Source organism: Labeo rohita, chromosome 15, assembly GCF_022985175.1.
Source record: "Labeo rohita strain BAU-BD-2019 chromosome 15, IGBB_LRoh.1.0, whole genome shotgun sequence".
Taxonomy (NCBI): Eukaryota; Metazoa; Chordata; class Actinopteri; order Cypriniformes; family Cyprinidae; genus Labeo; species Labeo rohita.
In genome coordinates this window covers 9,783,627-9,797,329 of record NC_066883.1, presented here as the reverse complement: position 1 = coordinate 9,797,329, position 13,703 = coordinate 9,783,627, and the positions used below count along the sequence as shown (strand labels likewise).

The 13,703-nt window shown below is 34.2% G+C and overlaps 2 protein-coding genes across 4 annotated transcripts in view; both read left to right on the top strand.

The window, feature by feature from the left end:
- urb1 (URB1 ribosome biogenesis homolog) overlaps positions 1–1,674 on the top strand; it is a 39,569-nt gene extending 37,895 nt beyond the window's left edge. The window contains exons 40-41 of one of the 2 annotated variants that reach the window (XM_051129861.1): positions 491–1,084; positions 1,211–1,674. In XM_051129861.1, coding sequence (XP_050985818.1) covers positions 491–1,084; positions 1,211–1,383 — 767 coding nt within the window. In that variant the 3' untranslated portion in view covers positions 1,384–1,674. The remainder of the gene's footprint in view (positions 1–490; positions 1,085–1,210) is intronic. The other variant, XM_051129862.1, reaches the window with a different exon arrangement.
- A 2,834-nt stretch (positions 1,675–4,508) lies between these two features.
- The window catches only part of wdr62 (WD repeat domain 62), a 39,074-nt gene continuing 29,879 nt past the window's right edge, over positions 4,509–13,703 (top strand). Inside the window, exons 1-6 of one of the 2 annotated variants that reach the window (XM_051129462.1) lie at positions 4,509–4,926; positions 5,193–5,284; positions 6,504–6,566; positions 6,653–6,710; positions 11,889–12,059; positions 12,520–12,657. In XM_051129462.1, the coding sequence (XP_050985419.1) occupies positions 4,774–4,926; positions 5,193–5,284; positions 6,504–6,566; positions 6,653–6,710; positions 11,889–12,059; positions 12,520–12,657 (675 nt within the window). In that variant the 5' untranslated portion in view covers positions 4,509–4,773. The remainder of the gene's footprint in view (positions 4,927–5,192; positions 5,285–6,503; positions 6,567–6,652; positions 6,711–11,888; positions 12,060–12,519; positions 12,658–13,703) is intronic. The other variant, XM_051129463.1, reaches the window with a different exon arrangement.

The window sequence follows — 13,703 nt, the reverse complement described above, 5'->3', positions numbered from 1 at the left end:
ATAATTACGAGAGCCGAAAGACAGGCCATAACATCAAGATGCTTGTCTAAATTTCTCTGCTCACTTATGTGGGTCTATTATAAGCAGCCACTTCTATAAACTCATGTCAAGTTTATTTAAATAATATTTTTATAATGAATTACAATTATATTATTACATATTTCACGAGACACCTGCACCACATGTGATGCACGCAACCACATCACGTCTAGAAAACACATCCACCTCTGTAATAAACATGTTGCTCCCGTCCAAAATGGTACTTGAAAATGGCAGACATTGGGTGATAAGAACTGAAATTCAGACCCGTCCAAATAGTGCATATAGTGACCTTTATAGTGATTTCTTTCAAAAACATTTAAACTTCTGAACAGTAGAACAGTGTACATTGCCAGTCCTTGGCCTTGTGGAAACAAGATGTTAGACACACACAGATCACATGTTTTGACACATTCTTGTTCCAAACTAAACATTTCTTGTGTTTATTCAGGCACTGGAAGAGAGAAAGGGCAAGGAAAATGCCACTCAGTGAAGCACGCTCAATATCGAATGGAAAAACAGACGGAAGTTGTAGATGGACAAGGGGAAAAACTGGAGCAGGCTTTGCTGGATGAGTGTAAACCACTTCTTAGAAACATCCTCATACATTGGGAGCCCAAAGAAAAAGAGGTTTCCTGTTCCAAGCCTGAACCCTTCACCACGGACGATCCTGAGTTGAGCAGTTTAGATGATGCAACTGCTTGTTTAATTCTCAAGTGGGCCCTTAAGACATTGACGGAGAGTCCGTACGAGGACAGCAGCACCTTAGCTATTTTACAATGGGTCGTTAGCATCATACCACCACGTACAAGTATTGTAGATGCTATTCTGATAGATGAAAGCATAAGAAAGGACTTCTTGAGATTATATCACCAGACATGTGAGCACACAGCTGAAGAACATCGCTCAGCAATGGATACCCTGCAGCTGTTCTCTAGAGTCATGCTTCAGTTGCTGGAGGCACACAGCACTTCTCTGAATGGCATTCACCAGACGGTGTTAAGAACCTGCTTGCCTACAAATACAGACGATGGTGCCAAGCAAGGTAAGGTTACAATCATACAGCACAACAGTCTGTCCCAGTCATTTCTTCTGTGGAGAAATTCATTTTTAGCCACGAGTGTGATTGAATTGTCTTTTTCAGCTGATAAAATGTTTTTTTTGTTGACAGAAACCGGGCTGAAATTGCTCTCACTGTACATCTATGAGCTCTGGAGTGGAGCGGGGTCACCTGACCTCCTGCTGACCCATGCCAGACTGCTGTGCAACAGGACAGGCATAAAAAAACACAAATCTCACATCCTGCTCATGTGTAAAGACATTCTGTCTGCGGTTGACTCATGACATGCTGCTTTGTATGCGAGATTACATTATTTTGCTAAATAGTAATAAAAAAATTTGAGTGGGTCTTTCTGTAATTTTATAGTTGTTTTAAAATAAAAAAATTGATCAGACAGGTATTTGTGGTTGTGTGAATGATTTTACTTAGTACAATGACTGTATTTAAGGAGATGTAATTGTATAGCTCATTTTTACATAATACTCATTTTAATAAATATATTCTCTTTATATATTTTTTATATTTGTAGTTAATATTCAGTGAATGTTGTGTGAAATAAGTGTTCATTTAATTTCAGAAAATGTATGTATACCTAATTTTCCATCATTTCATTTTAAATAAACCAACACATTGCTCATGACACTGAAGACTGGAGTAATGATGCTGAAAATTTAGCTTTGATTACAGGAATAAATTACATTCAAATAAAATATATTCAAATAAAAAGCAGTTTTTGTAAATAGTAGAAATATTTTATAATTTTACTGTTTTTGCTTTACTTTGGATCAAATAAATGCAGGCTTGGTGAGCAAAAGAGACTTCTTCAAAAAAAAAAAAAAAAAAAAAAAAATCTTACTGTTCAAAACCTTTTGACTGATAGTAAATGAATGAATGAATTATACACTCATGTGATATAATACTACCAAAAAATTACAATCCTGCCTTTTAACTCCATACCATAAATCCCAAATAGCCATACAATGAAAATTTAAATATAAAAAAATAAATAAAAAACATATTCGTGTTTGGGACGCTGTGAGCACGGAGACTGTAGTGTACACTGTAAATTCGAAAATGTTTAGCTTAAATGTTTAATATGAATAAACAGTGCTCATAAATGGCTGCTGAGATAGTATTCTCAAGTGAAATGAGTTGGGGTTTGGACCCGGAAACAGTGTCCGTTGGTGCGTTCAATGGATGCATTACATCATCACTTAAGCCCATTGATTCTTGCTTTTATTATGTTTATGCTTAATGTGTTTAAAAAAATGATCAGTTAATTTCAGAAAATGTATCTATATCTAATTTTCCATCATTTCATTTTAAATAAATAAACCAACACATTGCTCATGACACTGAAGACTGGAGTAATGATGCTGAAAATTTAGCTTTGATTACAGGAATAAATTACATTTTAAAATGTATTCAAATAGAAAGCAGATTTTGTAAATAGTAAAAATATTTCAAAATTGTACAGTTTTTGCTGTACTTTGGATCAAATAAATGCAGGCTTGGTGAGCAGAAGAGACTTCTTAAAAAACATTAAAAATCTTGCTGTTCAAAAACTTGACTGGTAGTAAATGAATGAATGACTAAATAAATAAAACAGTGCAAAAACCCATAGATGGAACTACAAACAACACATCTGACACATGCAATTTAACCAAATTAAAAACATAACTGTTAAAAAAAAATTATATATATATATATACATTAGTTTATGTAAATAGTCATTCCATGCAAGGCAATGTCTATCCTAATGTTTGAAAACATGTAATTTTGAAAAAGTGTAATTGATTCTAGCTTTTATTATGTTTATGCTTAATGTGTTTAAAAATGTGTCTATACAATGTGTCTATAATTTAACTTTGAATAAATAAACCAACACATTGCTCATGATTTGGGGTTTAATGTCAGTTACTCAGCAGTCATTCTGTAGAATGTAGAATTCTACAGTGTCTGTTGTCACACAAAAGAAGGCTTTTAGTTTCTTCTTATAGTAGCTTCTTATTTGTATCTTTTCTGAGGAGATCCATAGCTTCTCATCAATGGCAACCCAGATTTTTTGACATGAGGTCCCCTACATAACACAAATGAAAATGAATATCCACTGCATAACATATGTATTGTTCTTTTCTTAAGGTTTAATGTCTACAGCCCTTTTAATTAATTAACTCTATTTCTATATATTGAACATAGATAGCTGGTTATTAAAAAACAAACAAACAAACAAAAAACACTATGAGAAATATATAAAAATAGAAATGCACAGCCCAAATGTACAAATGTATTTTTTAAATAGAAAAAAATAATAACATATATTTAAAATAAACATTGTGTGGTAAAAAAGCATACACAGTGACAAAAGAAAGAAAAAAAAAAAGCTGTTTTCAAGCTTACCTTGGAAGTTGCCTCGTGTGTGATATGAGTGACAAAATCAAGAAGAAAAACCCAATAAATGCAGCTAGAATGATCCAGAATATTATGACAATTGAATCTAAAATAATTAGAATTAAAAAAGACAGTTAGACATTACATCAGCTCAACTGTGAAGAAAAAAGAAAATGTCAAAGTAACTCACATCTGTTGTACTTCAGTGTACTGGCATTCACGAAGACTGGATCTATGTAATCATAGTAGTACTCATAATCCCACACATATTCTGATGACTTTGTAGAATTTTTCATTGTCGTTTGATTCTGTGATAGTGTGAACTAACAGCAAAAGCTGGACTGATTTTAAACTCTTGATCCCACCCATGAAAATGAAGGTTTTAAAAACATAGTGAAGCCACATCCCCTACATAGAATATTTATTATATTTCTGATGTAAACTGTTTAAACATCTTACACGGGTGTCTTTTGCTTTAGCTTCAGGTTCAGTCCATCCAAAAATATAAATATGATGTAAATAATAGGCTGCTTTGAGCCAATCATCTGAGCAGTAAATTATTATTATTATTATTTGACAAAGATGTTTTTTTGCTGCTGATGGTGCAGATACGGCATCTATCATCTACCAGCACTGGGTAACGGTACAATGCAGAAACCCATAGCTGGAACTACGAATAACACATATTTGACTTAAGTAATTTTAAAAAAAATTATCTATGTAAATATCCATTTCATGCAGTGCAGTGTCTAACCTGATGTTTGAAAACATTTATGTAACTGTAATTTTGAAAAACTGTAAATGATTCCTGCTTTTATTGTGTTTATGCTTAATGACTATGTGTTTAAAAAATATAAGTGATTAATTTATGATCACAACGTTTGTGGTAAAGTAAGGCGTCTGGGCAAACCTATAAATGATGTCATAATAAATTGACCAATAGTGAGTGAGATACATGAATGATCCCGCCTTCGGTGCGCGATTCATCCAATCACAGGAGACGGTGTATGTTTGAAACTGCCTGTATCAGATCACATTACATGGATTTCATTGCTTACAGCTGTGTACATTGTCGAAGTTTCGTTTTCAGGCGAAAAAATAAAAGTCGTTACTTTGTAAATTAAAACTTTTGATAAGTATTAAAAAGTCGGACGGAGTATACAACAGCCGGACATTCGCGTTTCTGATAAATGGACAACATTTAACATTGTTTAAAAGCAAACTAATATGTGATTATAGAGTCTGTTTTTTTATTGAATCGTTTTAAAGAAGAGTTTTACACGATGGCGGATGGAGCTTTGGTCTTTGGAGCGAATCTAAACGCAAGTTGTTTGACCTCTCGAGCAAAGAAAGTCAACAACAACAACAGCATTTCAGTAGCAGCGAACATGAGGAGAAAGACGCGACAGAGCAACAGAAGAGACATTCATAACCGGGTATGATCAGCTTGACACACTCAATCCTGTTGTGTTTACTGTACTTTAGAGCAGGCCAGAGAACGACTCTTCCTGTTTTTACGTTCCCTCTCATGCAGTTAACTTTTTCCACGCAGCTTATAAGCGAATTATTCATAAACAAAATGCACGTTACACGCCCCGTTTATTGCATTCCATTGCATTTACTAGCATGCATATGCCATGTTCACCTGCATAAGATGATTAGATGTATACATTAAGTTCATGAAGTTGCACTATGTTTGCAGGTTGTCTTGGAGAAGGTCCTGGGCATCACTGCCTCCAGCAGCAGTGCTTTAACCTGTGACCCCAACACTGGTTTAGTGGCTTATCCTGCAGGGTAAGTTTTATTCATGTATTCTGTGTTGAAGTCCGTATTTACACGTACAGTTCACTTAAAAAGGAAAATTGTCTTTTTACTCCCTCTTTGTTGTCCCAAAACATGAATTTTCTTTATGTTAAACAAAAGGAGTCTTAAAGGAGTAACACATCCTTACTGCTTTTGTCCTTCTAATGGAAGTGACTGGGGACTGGAGCTGTCAAGTTCTAAACTGACAAATAAGCAAAGCAGTCCATGCCTTGTGTGCTGTATTTGTAGTCTTCTAAAGCCATAACCAAAACAAAATTAAATCTTCCTGTCGCTGTCAAATATGGTGCTGCCGTGTCAATTATGGTTCATCATATGTGGGAATTAATAATGCAATTTTTGTCAGTTTCAGCGCTTCAGTTAAGTTTGATAATTCCTATTTTCTTATGACATCCAAAGACTGAAAATGTTGTATGTAGCACTTTTATTTATTTATTTATTTATGTTTTTAACTTGACAGATGCAGTCACCATTTATGTTCATTATATAGAGAGCCCTGCAGACATATTTTATATATTTTATAGACATATATATATTTTATCAAAGATTTACCTTTTCTTGTTTCAAAGAAGAATAATTATATAGGTTTAGAAATACATGAGGGTGAGTAAGTGACTGGATTTATTTGATTTATTTTTATTTTTTCTTGGTGAATTGTAACCTTTAAATTAAGTTAGATTTTTGGTTACTCTGCTTGGAGTTTTTAGTGTGACTTACACCTTTGTTGAATAGTTTAGGGTCAGTAATGTTTTTTTTTTGTTAATATTCAGCAAGGATTCATTGAATTGATTAAACTATTCTACAGACATTTGTCATTACATTAAATACACATACATACATTTTATAATCAGATTTGTCCATGCTGTTGTTTTGAACTTTACATTTATTAAAGAATCATGAATTGTGTATCAAAGTTTGTTAAAAAAATATTAAGCAGCACTGTTTTGAGCATTAAGAATAAATGTTTCTTAATCACAAAATCAGCCAATATTAGCAAATAATTGTAATATTTTGCAAGATTTCTCTTTTATCTGAATTTTCAAATAAATACAGCCTAGTTGAGCATAAGAGCCTTTTTTTTTTAAATGAACATCTTTACTTTTTAAACTGGATTCAAACATACTAATGTATATTGTGAATTATTACATAATGTGTAATCTGTAAACTAATGTGGTTGTGTTGTATGTTTCAGTTGTGTAATTGTCATCCTGAGCCCGAAGAAAAACAAGCAGACTCACATATTTAATATGTCGAGGTAAACAACATGCTTATTTGTAATTCCACAGCATAGTGTTGTACTTTGTAACTGAATTAAGTCTAAATCATGTGTTTGTTGCCCAGGAAAACCTTCAGTGCCTTGGCTTTCTCGCAGAATGGAAAATATTTAGTCACTGGTGAGGTAAGTGCTTTGTGATGTTTTATGAGGGCCAAAAGAATGACGACTGCGCTAAATGCCCTTCTCTGCAGCGTTTGAAAGGGACGGGAGGCAGTCTATCATTGATTTGTATGGTTATTGCGTATATGTGGTAGAGGAGTTATGACTGGGCTGCTCGGACATCTGTGCTGTGCGTTCCGGCGCATTCCAGCTCCCTGGTTGCCATGGTGAGGCCCAGTGTCTGTCCCAACTTGGTAAACCAACAGAGAATCGTTGTAGCGACAGCAGATCACAAATGCAGTGCAATGCCTGCTTTGCTTTTTTTAGGCATCTGACTAATAATGGTGCAGGTTGCACAGGGGAGTTGGCAAAATGGGTATTTAAAAGAATAGATTGCCCAAAAATGACAATCTTTGTTTGAAAATAATCTTTTTATATAATAGAAATAATAACCTCAAATGGGGTTTGGAAAAGCATGAGGGTAATGGCAGAATTTTCATTTTTGTGTGAACTATTGCTGTAACCGTTCAGATTTGAGCTCCTGAATCTGAAGATTCTTATGCTGTGTGCATATCACTGCAGCTGCATTTAGATGAGCATTAGTCACCATTTAAACTCGTGAAAGCCACATGCTGTCCTACATTCACACACAGCATTATTTATTAGTGGCTGTTTTTCCACACATGCTTTTTCTCCTCATTGAACACTAGAAGTAAATGAAGAAATAAATAAAAGTGTGTATTCATATTCAAATTACCTACTACATTTGTCTAAATTAAATGAGGCTCTTGAGGCTATATATTTTTAATGCAGTGTTATTAAAGGAGAAGTCCACTTCCAGAACAAAAATTGACAGATAATGTACTCACCCCTTGTCATCCAAGATGTTCATGTCTGTCTTTCTTCAGTCATAAAGAAATTATGTTTGTTGAGGAAAACTTTTCAGGATTTTTTTCCCCATATAATGGACTGCTGTGGTGCCCTGAGTTTGAATTTCCGAAATGTAGTTTAAATGCGGCTTCAAACGATCCCAAATGTGGTTGTAAAGGATCCCAGCCGAGGAAGAAGGGTCTTATCTTCTAACGATCGGTTATTTTCATAAAAATAATACAATTTATATACTTTTTAATGTCAAACACTCTGCCTGAACTATTTTTTCTGGTTCATGACAGTTAGGGTATGTCGAAAAACTCCCATCTCATGTTCACCCTCAATTTCAAAATCGTCCTATATCACTGTTTTACCTTTTTTGTTAAGAGTGTTTGATCCACTTTGCAAAGACTGGGTTGGTACTTCTGCAGCGATGTAGGATGATTTTGAAATGATTTTTGAAGTTGAGGCAGAAAATATGATTGAAGTTTTTTGACATGCCCTAACTGTCTTGAGTCAGAATACACAGAGTTCAGGCAGAGCAAGAAAAGACGAGCGTTTGAGATTAAAAAGTATTTCAGTTGTATTTTGAAAATAACCGATCGTTTCGCTAGATAAGACCCTTCTTCATTGGCTGGGATCATTTACAACCGCATTTGGGATCGTTTGAAGCAGCATTTAAACTGTATTTTGGAAGTTCAAAATCAGGGCACCATATCAGTCCATTATATGGAGAAAAATCCTGAAATGTTTTCTTCAAAAAAGACAATTTCTTTACGGCTGAAGAAAGAAATACATGAACATCTTGGATGACAAGGGGGATGACATTTTCCTTTAAAGGGGTCATCGGATGCCCATTTTCCAAAAGTTGATGTGATTCTTCAGGGTCTTAATGAAAAGTCTATAATATTACTTTGGTTAAAAATTCTCAATGGTTGTGTAAAACCACACCCTTTTTTACCTTGCCAAAATCAGCTCTGCAAAAATCATCTCATTCTGGTCCGAGGCTGCTTTAAATTGTGTGAACATAGACGGATATATGTAGATCGGGAGGTGCATTCCATTCACAAACAAATGTAATCCACTGCATCTTCAGCGGCTTAGATGTCAGGAGTAAATGACGACCACTATGTTCATTATTACATCCAGCAACACCTCAATCGCTCAATCGGAGATATTCTTGTCTAACTTACATCCCTGCTCCGGCATCGAAACAGAGAGGGCGGACTGTTGTCAATCAACTATCGTTGGAGCAACCTCTGCCGGTGTGACGGCACACTGACAGGCATCTGAGAATGGCTCGTTTTGAAATAGGGGATATTATTTTTACAGATTAATTAAAAACCACTGCATGGATTTTTATCATTATAGGGTAGATTTGTACGTACACTGCCAACACACATTAATGTTCAAACAACATGTAAAAGTGAACTTGGCATCCGATGACCCCTTTAAAGGGTTCATGAACTGCATTTTTAATTATTTTATGTTTCCTGAGGGGCATTTATAATGTTACATAATTGTCATAATTTTGAAATAAAAGGCCATTTTCTACCCTGATTTTTAGCCTCCGATTTGAATGCTCTGTTGGAAGGGGCGTGTCTGTTGTGAGTTCTCAATGGAAACGCCCACTGCTATGATTGGCTGACATACAAAATAAGTTTTACATGCGGACCTCTTTTAAACCTTTACTGTGTTTTTGCTAGTCCAGCTGTTGAGATTAACTGATGGTGACAATGGTTGAATATAGCATAAAATCTGCTCCCGTTGCAGCGATGAGGATTGTAGTTGATGACAGACTGTTGAGCACATGAATGTGATGGTCTTGTCTATGCAATTCGAGTTTTGTGTTCCCAAAAATGTTCATCATAACTGACAGTGCAAACATGATCTATATAAATGATTTATTGTGCAGTATAGGCTGAGTCATTGGTGATAAACTGCTTCAGCAATTATAAAGGGAGCCTTCATTGATTTTTAAATAACAGATTATTCTCATGCCACTAAGAGAAACAATGTGTAGTTAGTCACTGGCTTGATTTACTGACGCATAAATGGCAGTAAAGGATTTTGAGACAAAGAACTTTACATGAATCATTGTGTAGCAGAAACCACCGGTCACAGATTAGGCATTAGAATTAACATGTTGTAGTATATCTTACAGTAAAAGTCTGTTTGCAAGCCTGCACTGAAACTATGACTGGTTCACCAAAGAATCCAGAGTAAAATGTACCAAAAAACAACTAATGCTCTTCTGAGACATCCACATAGTTGAAAACAAATAATCTCTTTCCTAGTATTAAAAATCCTTTGGAGAGTGATTGTTAATTTTAGTTCAGTGATCCTGTATTGTTCTTCACTTACAACTAAATTTGTAAGTTTAAAGTAACTAAATTTGTCAAGTTCAAAGTGCTTGGAATTCTTGCTCTAGTTGGCTGGCAAAGTGACAAAAGGGCATTATAAAGTGACAAAATCTGAAATAAGTCATTTTTTGAGCTTGGTTTCTATAGCACAAAGGCAGTTTTGAGCTCTGAAACTTACAGGGACTTTTTTTTTTTTGTTTTTGTTTTTTTTTTTTTTTTTTTTTTAATGGCACAATGGCCTATCCCTAACATGTCAAAAAATTAAGGAGAGTTTGATTTCTCAATTCATGACCCCTTTAAATGTAGTTATTTTTTCATTCGTCTTTCCCATAAAGCTTTGAAAAAAAAAAACCCTTTTGTTGAAGTGTTGCATGAATCATAAACCTCATGAGGCCATGAACCTAACCAGCTAATTACGCAGTGAATCACAACATTACAAGCTTGATTTGAAGTAAAAATAAATAATAATATATTTGAGAAAAAAAAATTTATGCATTGCATCATTCACAATGCTTCTTGGACCCTGGAGCCCACATACACGGATCAAGCATTACATTACATAATAAAAACCCACATTCCAAACCACAATAACAAACATAACCAACGAGGGTTACATGTAAAATTACAAATTTAAAAGTGTAATTGACATAGGTACAGAAGATTTCTCGAAACGATTGTATCTGCACACAGGCAGACTGTATTGTCTACCAGAAGGCAGCAGTGTGTATTTAGAGTATAAGCTATGTGAGGGGTTGGATAATATCTTAGTAACTTTCTTAAGAACTGACTGCTGATAAGATGATTCCAAGGTTTGATGTTCCAGTTTCGCTGTAATTCCCATAGCTATGTTTACAAGGCGTGCAGGTTTGGCGTTAGATTAGACTGTGATGTTGCCAAACCACACAGTATAACCATAATGCATTATACTTATGATTACACACTAAAAATGGACTCAATTTAACTTTGAGTTATCTTTTTGCACTGACTTTTAGTTGTATTTACTTCTACAAATGTACTACAAATGTAAAGTTAGTTGAGCTTTAGTTGAACTAGTTGAAAAGTTTTTTTTTATTTTTTTTTATATAGTTGATTTGATTTGCAGTTGATATGTTTCAATGGCTAACATCAGATCACTTATTTGCAGTAGAAATTAATTTAAATGGAAGTGAAAGTTGTCAAGGGAAATATCTGAAATAAAACTACTTAAAATTTAAATAACTTTTTTTAAGATTTTATTTATGACAGTTTTTCTAACAGTTTTTCTGAAAATGCAAAACGGAATGTAAAAAAGATACAAAAAATCAGACTTAGAATATTAAACATGGAGTGAAATAATATATTGAAATTATCTGTATTAAATAAGAGCCCAAACAAATTTCAACTCTTAAAAAGATAAGGAAGGGCCCCCAAAATCTGAATAAAAACACTAAGTAATAAAAAATTACTTATTTATTTGAATTAAGAAAAGCTAAATTAAGCTCACTTTACAGTCATGAAGTTATTACATCTAAATGAAGTTCAAACAACTAGATTTGTCAAGTTTAAAGTACTTATAATTTGAAGCAAATTCAAACTGAGCATTTTTTTACAGTGTAGGTAGTTTAGAGTGCAGGGAGACTGAGGAATGGGTTGGCGCTAAAAAGTTTTTTTTTTGGGCATGATTTTCTTGTTTCATTGTTGGAGATTATTCACAGATTAATGGGTGTAGTTTTTTACTGTAAATTCTGCTGTTAAACGATTTGTCCCTTTTGTTTTTGTTTTTTTTTTGTTTTGTTTTTTAATAAATAACATGCTAACTGATGGCTTTAACAAACCTCGTAGCTTATGGATGAAATGAATGATGTTTTTTACTTCCAACCCTTGATTGTTGACCATTGTAGACATATTTGGTGGGTCTCCCACATTTATGATGATGAACTTGTGCATTATCATTCATTTGTTCACTGTCTCTTTCCCTGTTGCTGGACAGAGCGGGCACATGCCCTGTGTGCGGGTGTGGGACGTGGCAGAGCGGACACAGGTGGCAGAGGTCCAGTGCCATAAGTACGGGGTGGCGTGTGTTGCTTTCTCCCCCAACGGAAGCTATATTGTGTCTGTGGGATACCAGCATGACAGGACAGTCAGCGTCTGGGAGTGGAAGGTGGGTATTAAGTGACAGCTGGCTACCATGAAACTAAGAAAATGACCTGAGTGATAGCGCATTTTATTTTATTTCTTGTACTGTATTATATGATATCTACAGCATCGAATAGTTTTCGCCATGTTTCAAACTGACACATTCCTTTCCAACTGGGAGATGCGAATTTGCTCAGTTGTTCATGTGATCTGAAGTTGTAATTATAATATTTCCCACTCCACTTGAAGGTGACTTTAAACTCCTCTGGTGCACGACTCTGCTGCCGTTGTAGGGTGTTCTGAATGAATGGATTTTTTCAACTAAACTTAACTTTAACAGATATCCCATTGTCAGTGCATGTGGAGGTGTGTGTAGGAAGCAGTAAACGCTGCATAGAGACCCTGTCAGTTGGAAGGCTACTTGTGAGTCTGGTTTATAAGAACATGTAATAAATAATGCTTTTAAATCTTTTCTTTGTTTGTAGAAGGGGACTGTTATTGCATCCAACAAGGTGTCCAGCCGTGTGCTTGCTGTATCTTTTTCGGAAGACAACAGCTACTTTGTAACTGCAGGGAACAGGCATGTGAAGTTCTGGTATCTTGATGCCTCAAAAGAAAGAAGGGTGAGACACTTGGCACATGTTGCTCATGCCTACAGATGCACTGAAATTCCAGTCACCCAAAATTTGTTTCTCTATCTTTTTTCTTTCTTTCTTTCTTTCATTTTTTTTTTTTTTTGCAAAATGTATTTACTTTTTACATGCACTATTTGTTGAAAAGTTTTGTTTATTGTTTTTGGCATAATTAAGACTTTTTTTTTTCTTTCTTTTTTTTTATTTCAAGAAAAATCATGAAATATTATTTTCTTTTTTATTATATTTAAAATGTAATTTATTCCTGCAACGGTAAAGCAGAACTTTCACCAGCCATTGTTACTTCAGTCTTCAGGGTCACATGATCCTTTAGATATTGTTCTAATATGCTTTGGTTCTCAATTATTATCTATTATTGTTTGTGCTCAATTATCAATTATTTTTATCACTGTTGAAAGCAGTTTTGTCTGCCTAATATTTTTGTAAAAACCGTAATGAATTTTTTTTTTTCTTGCATGCATGTGAAAGTTCAAAAGAACAGCAATATGTTGTAACATTATAAATGTCTTTTACTGTCAATTTCTTTCAATTTAATGCATAAACACTTTATATATTAATGGGGATCAGTACAATGTTTAAGGTGTTTTTTTTTTTTTTTTTTTTTTTTTTTCTCTCTTCTGCTCATCAAGAAAAAAACAGTAATATTGTGAAATTTTACTGAAATTTCTTTTATTGGCATCCTATTTTAATGTACTTATGTTATGTATTAAATATAATTTATTTCTGTGATGCAGCGCTGAATTTTTGGCATCATTACTCCAGCCTTCAGTGTCACATGATCCTTCAGAAATCATTCTAATATGCTGATTCATTATGAGTGTTGAAACTGTTGTGCTGCTTCATATTGTTTTTTGGAACATGTGATACTTTTTTCTTTGAATACAAAGTTAAAAAGAGCAGCATTTGTTCAAAATAGAAATCTTTTCTAACAATATAAGTCTTTACAATGACTTTTTATTAATTTAACACATCCCTCCTGAATAAAAGTATTAATTTAAAAAAAAAAAAAAGAAAGG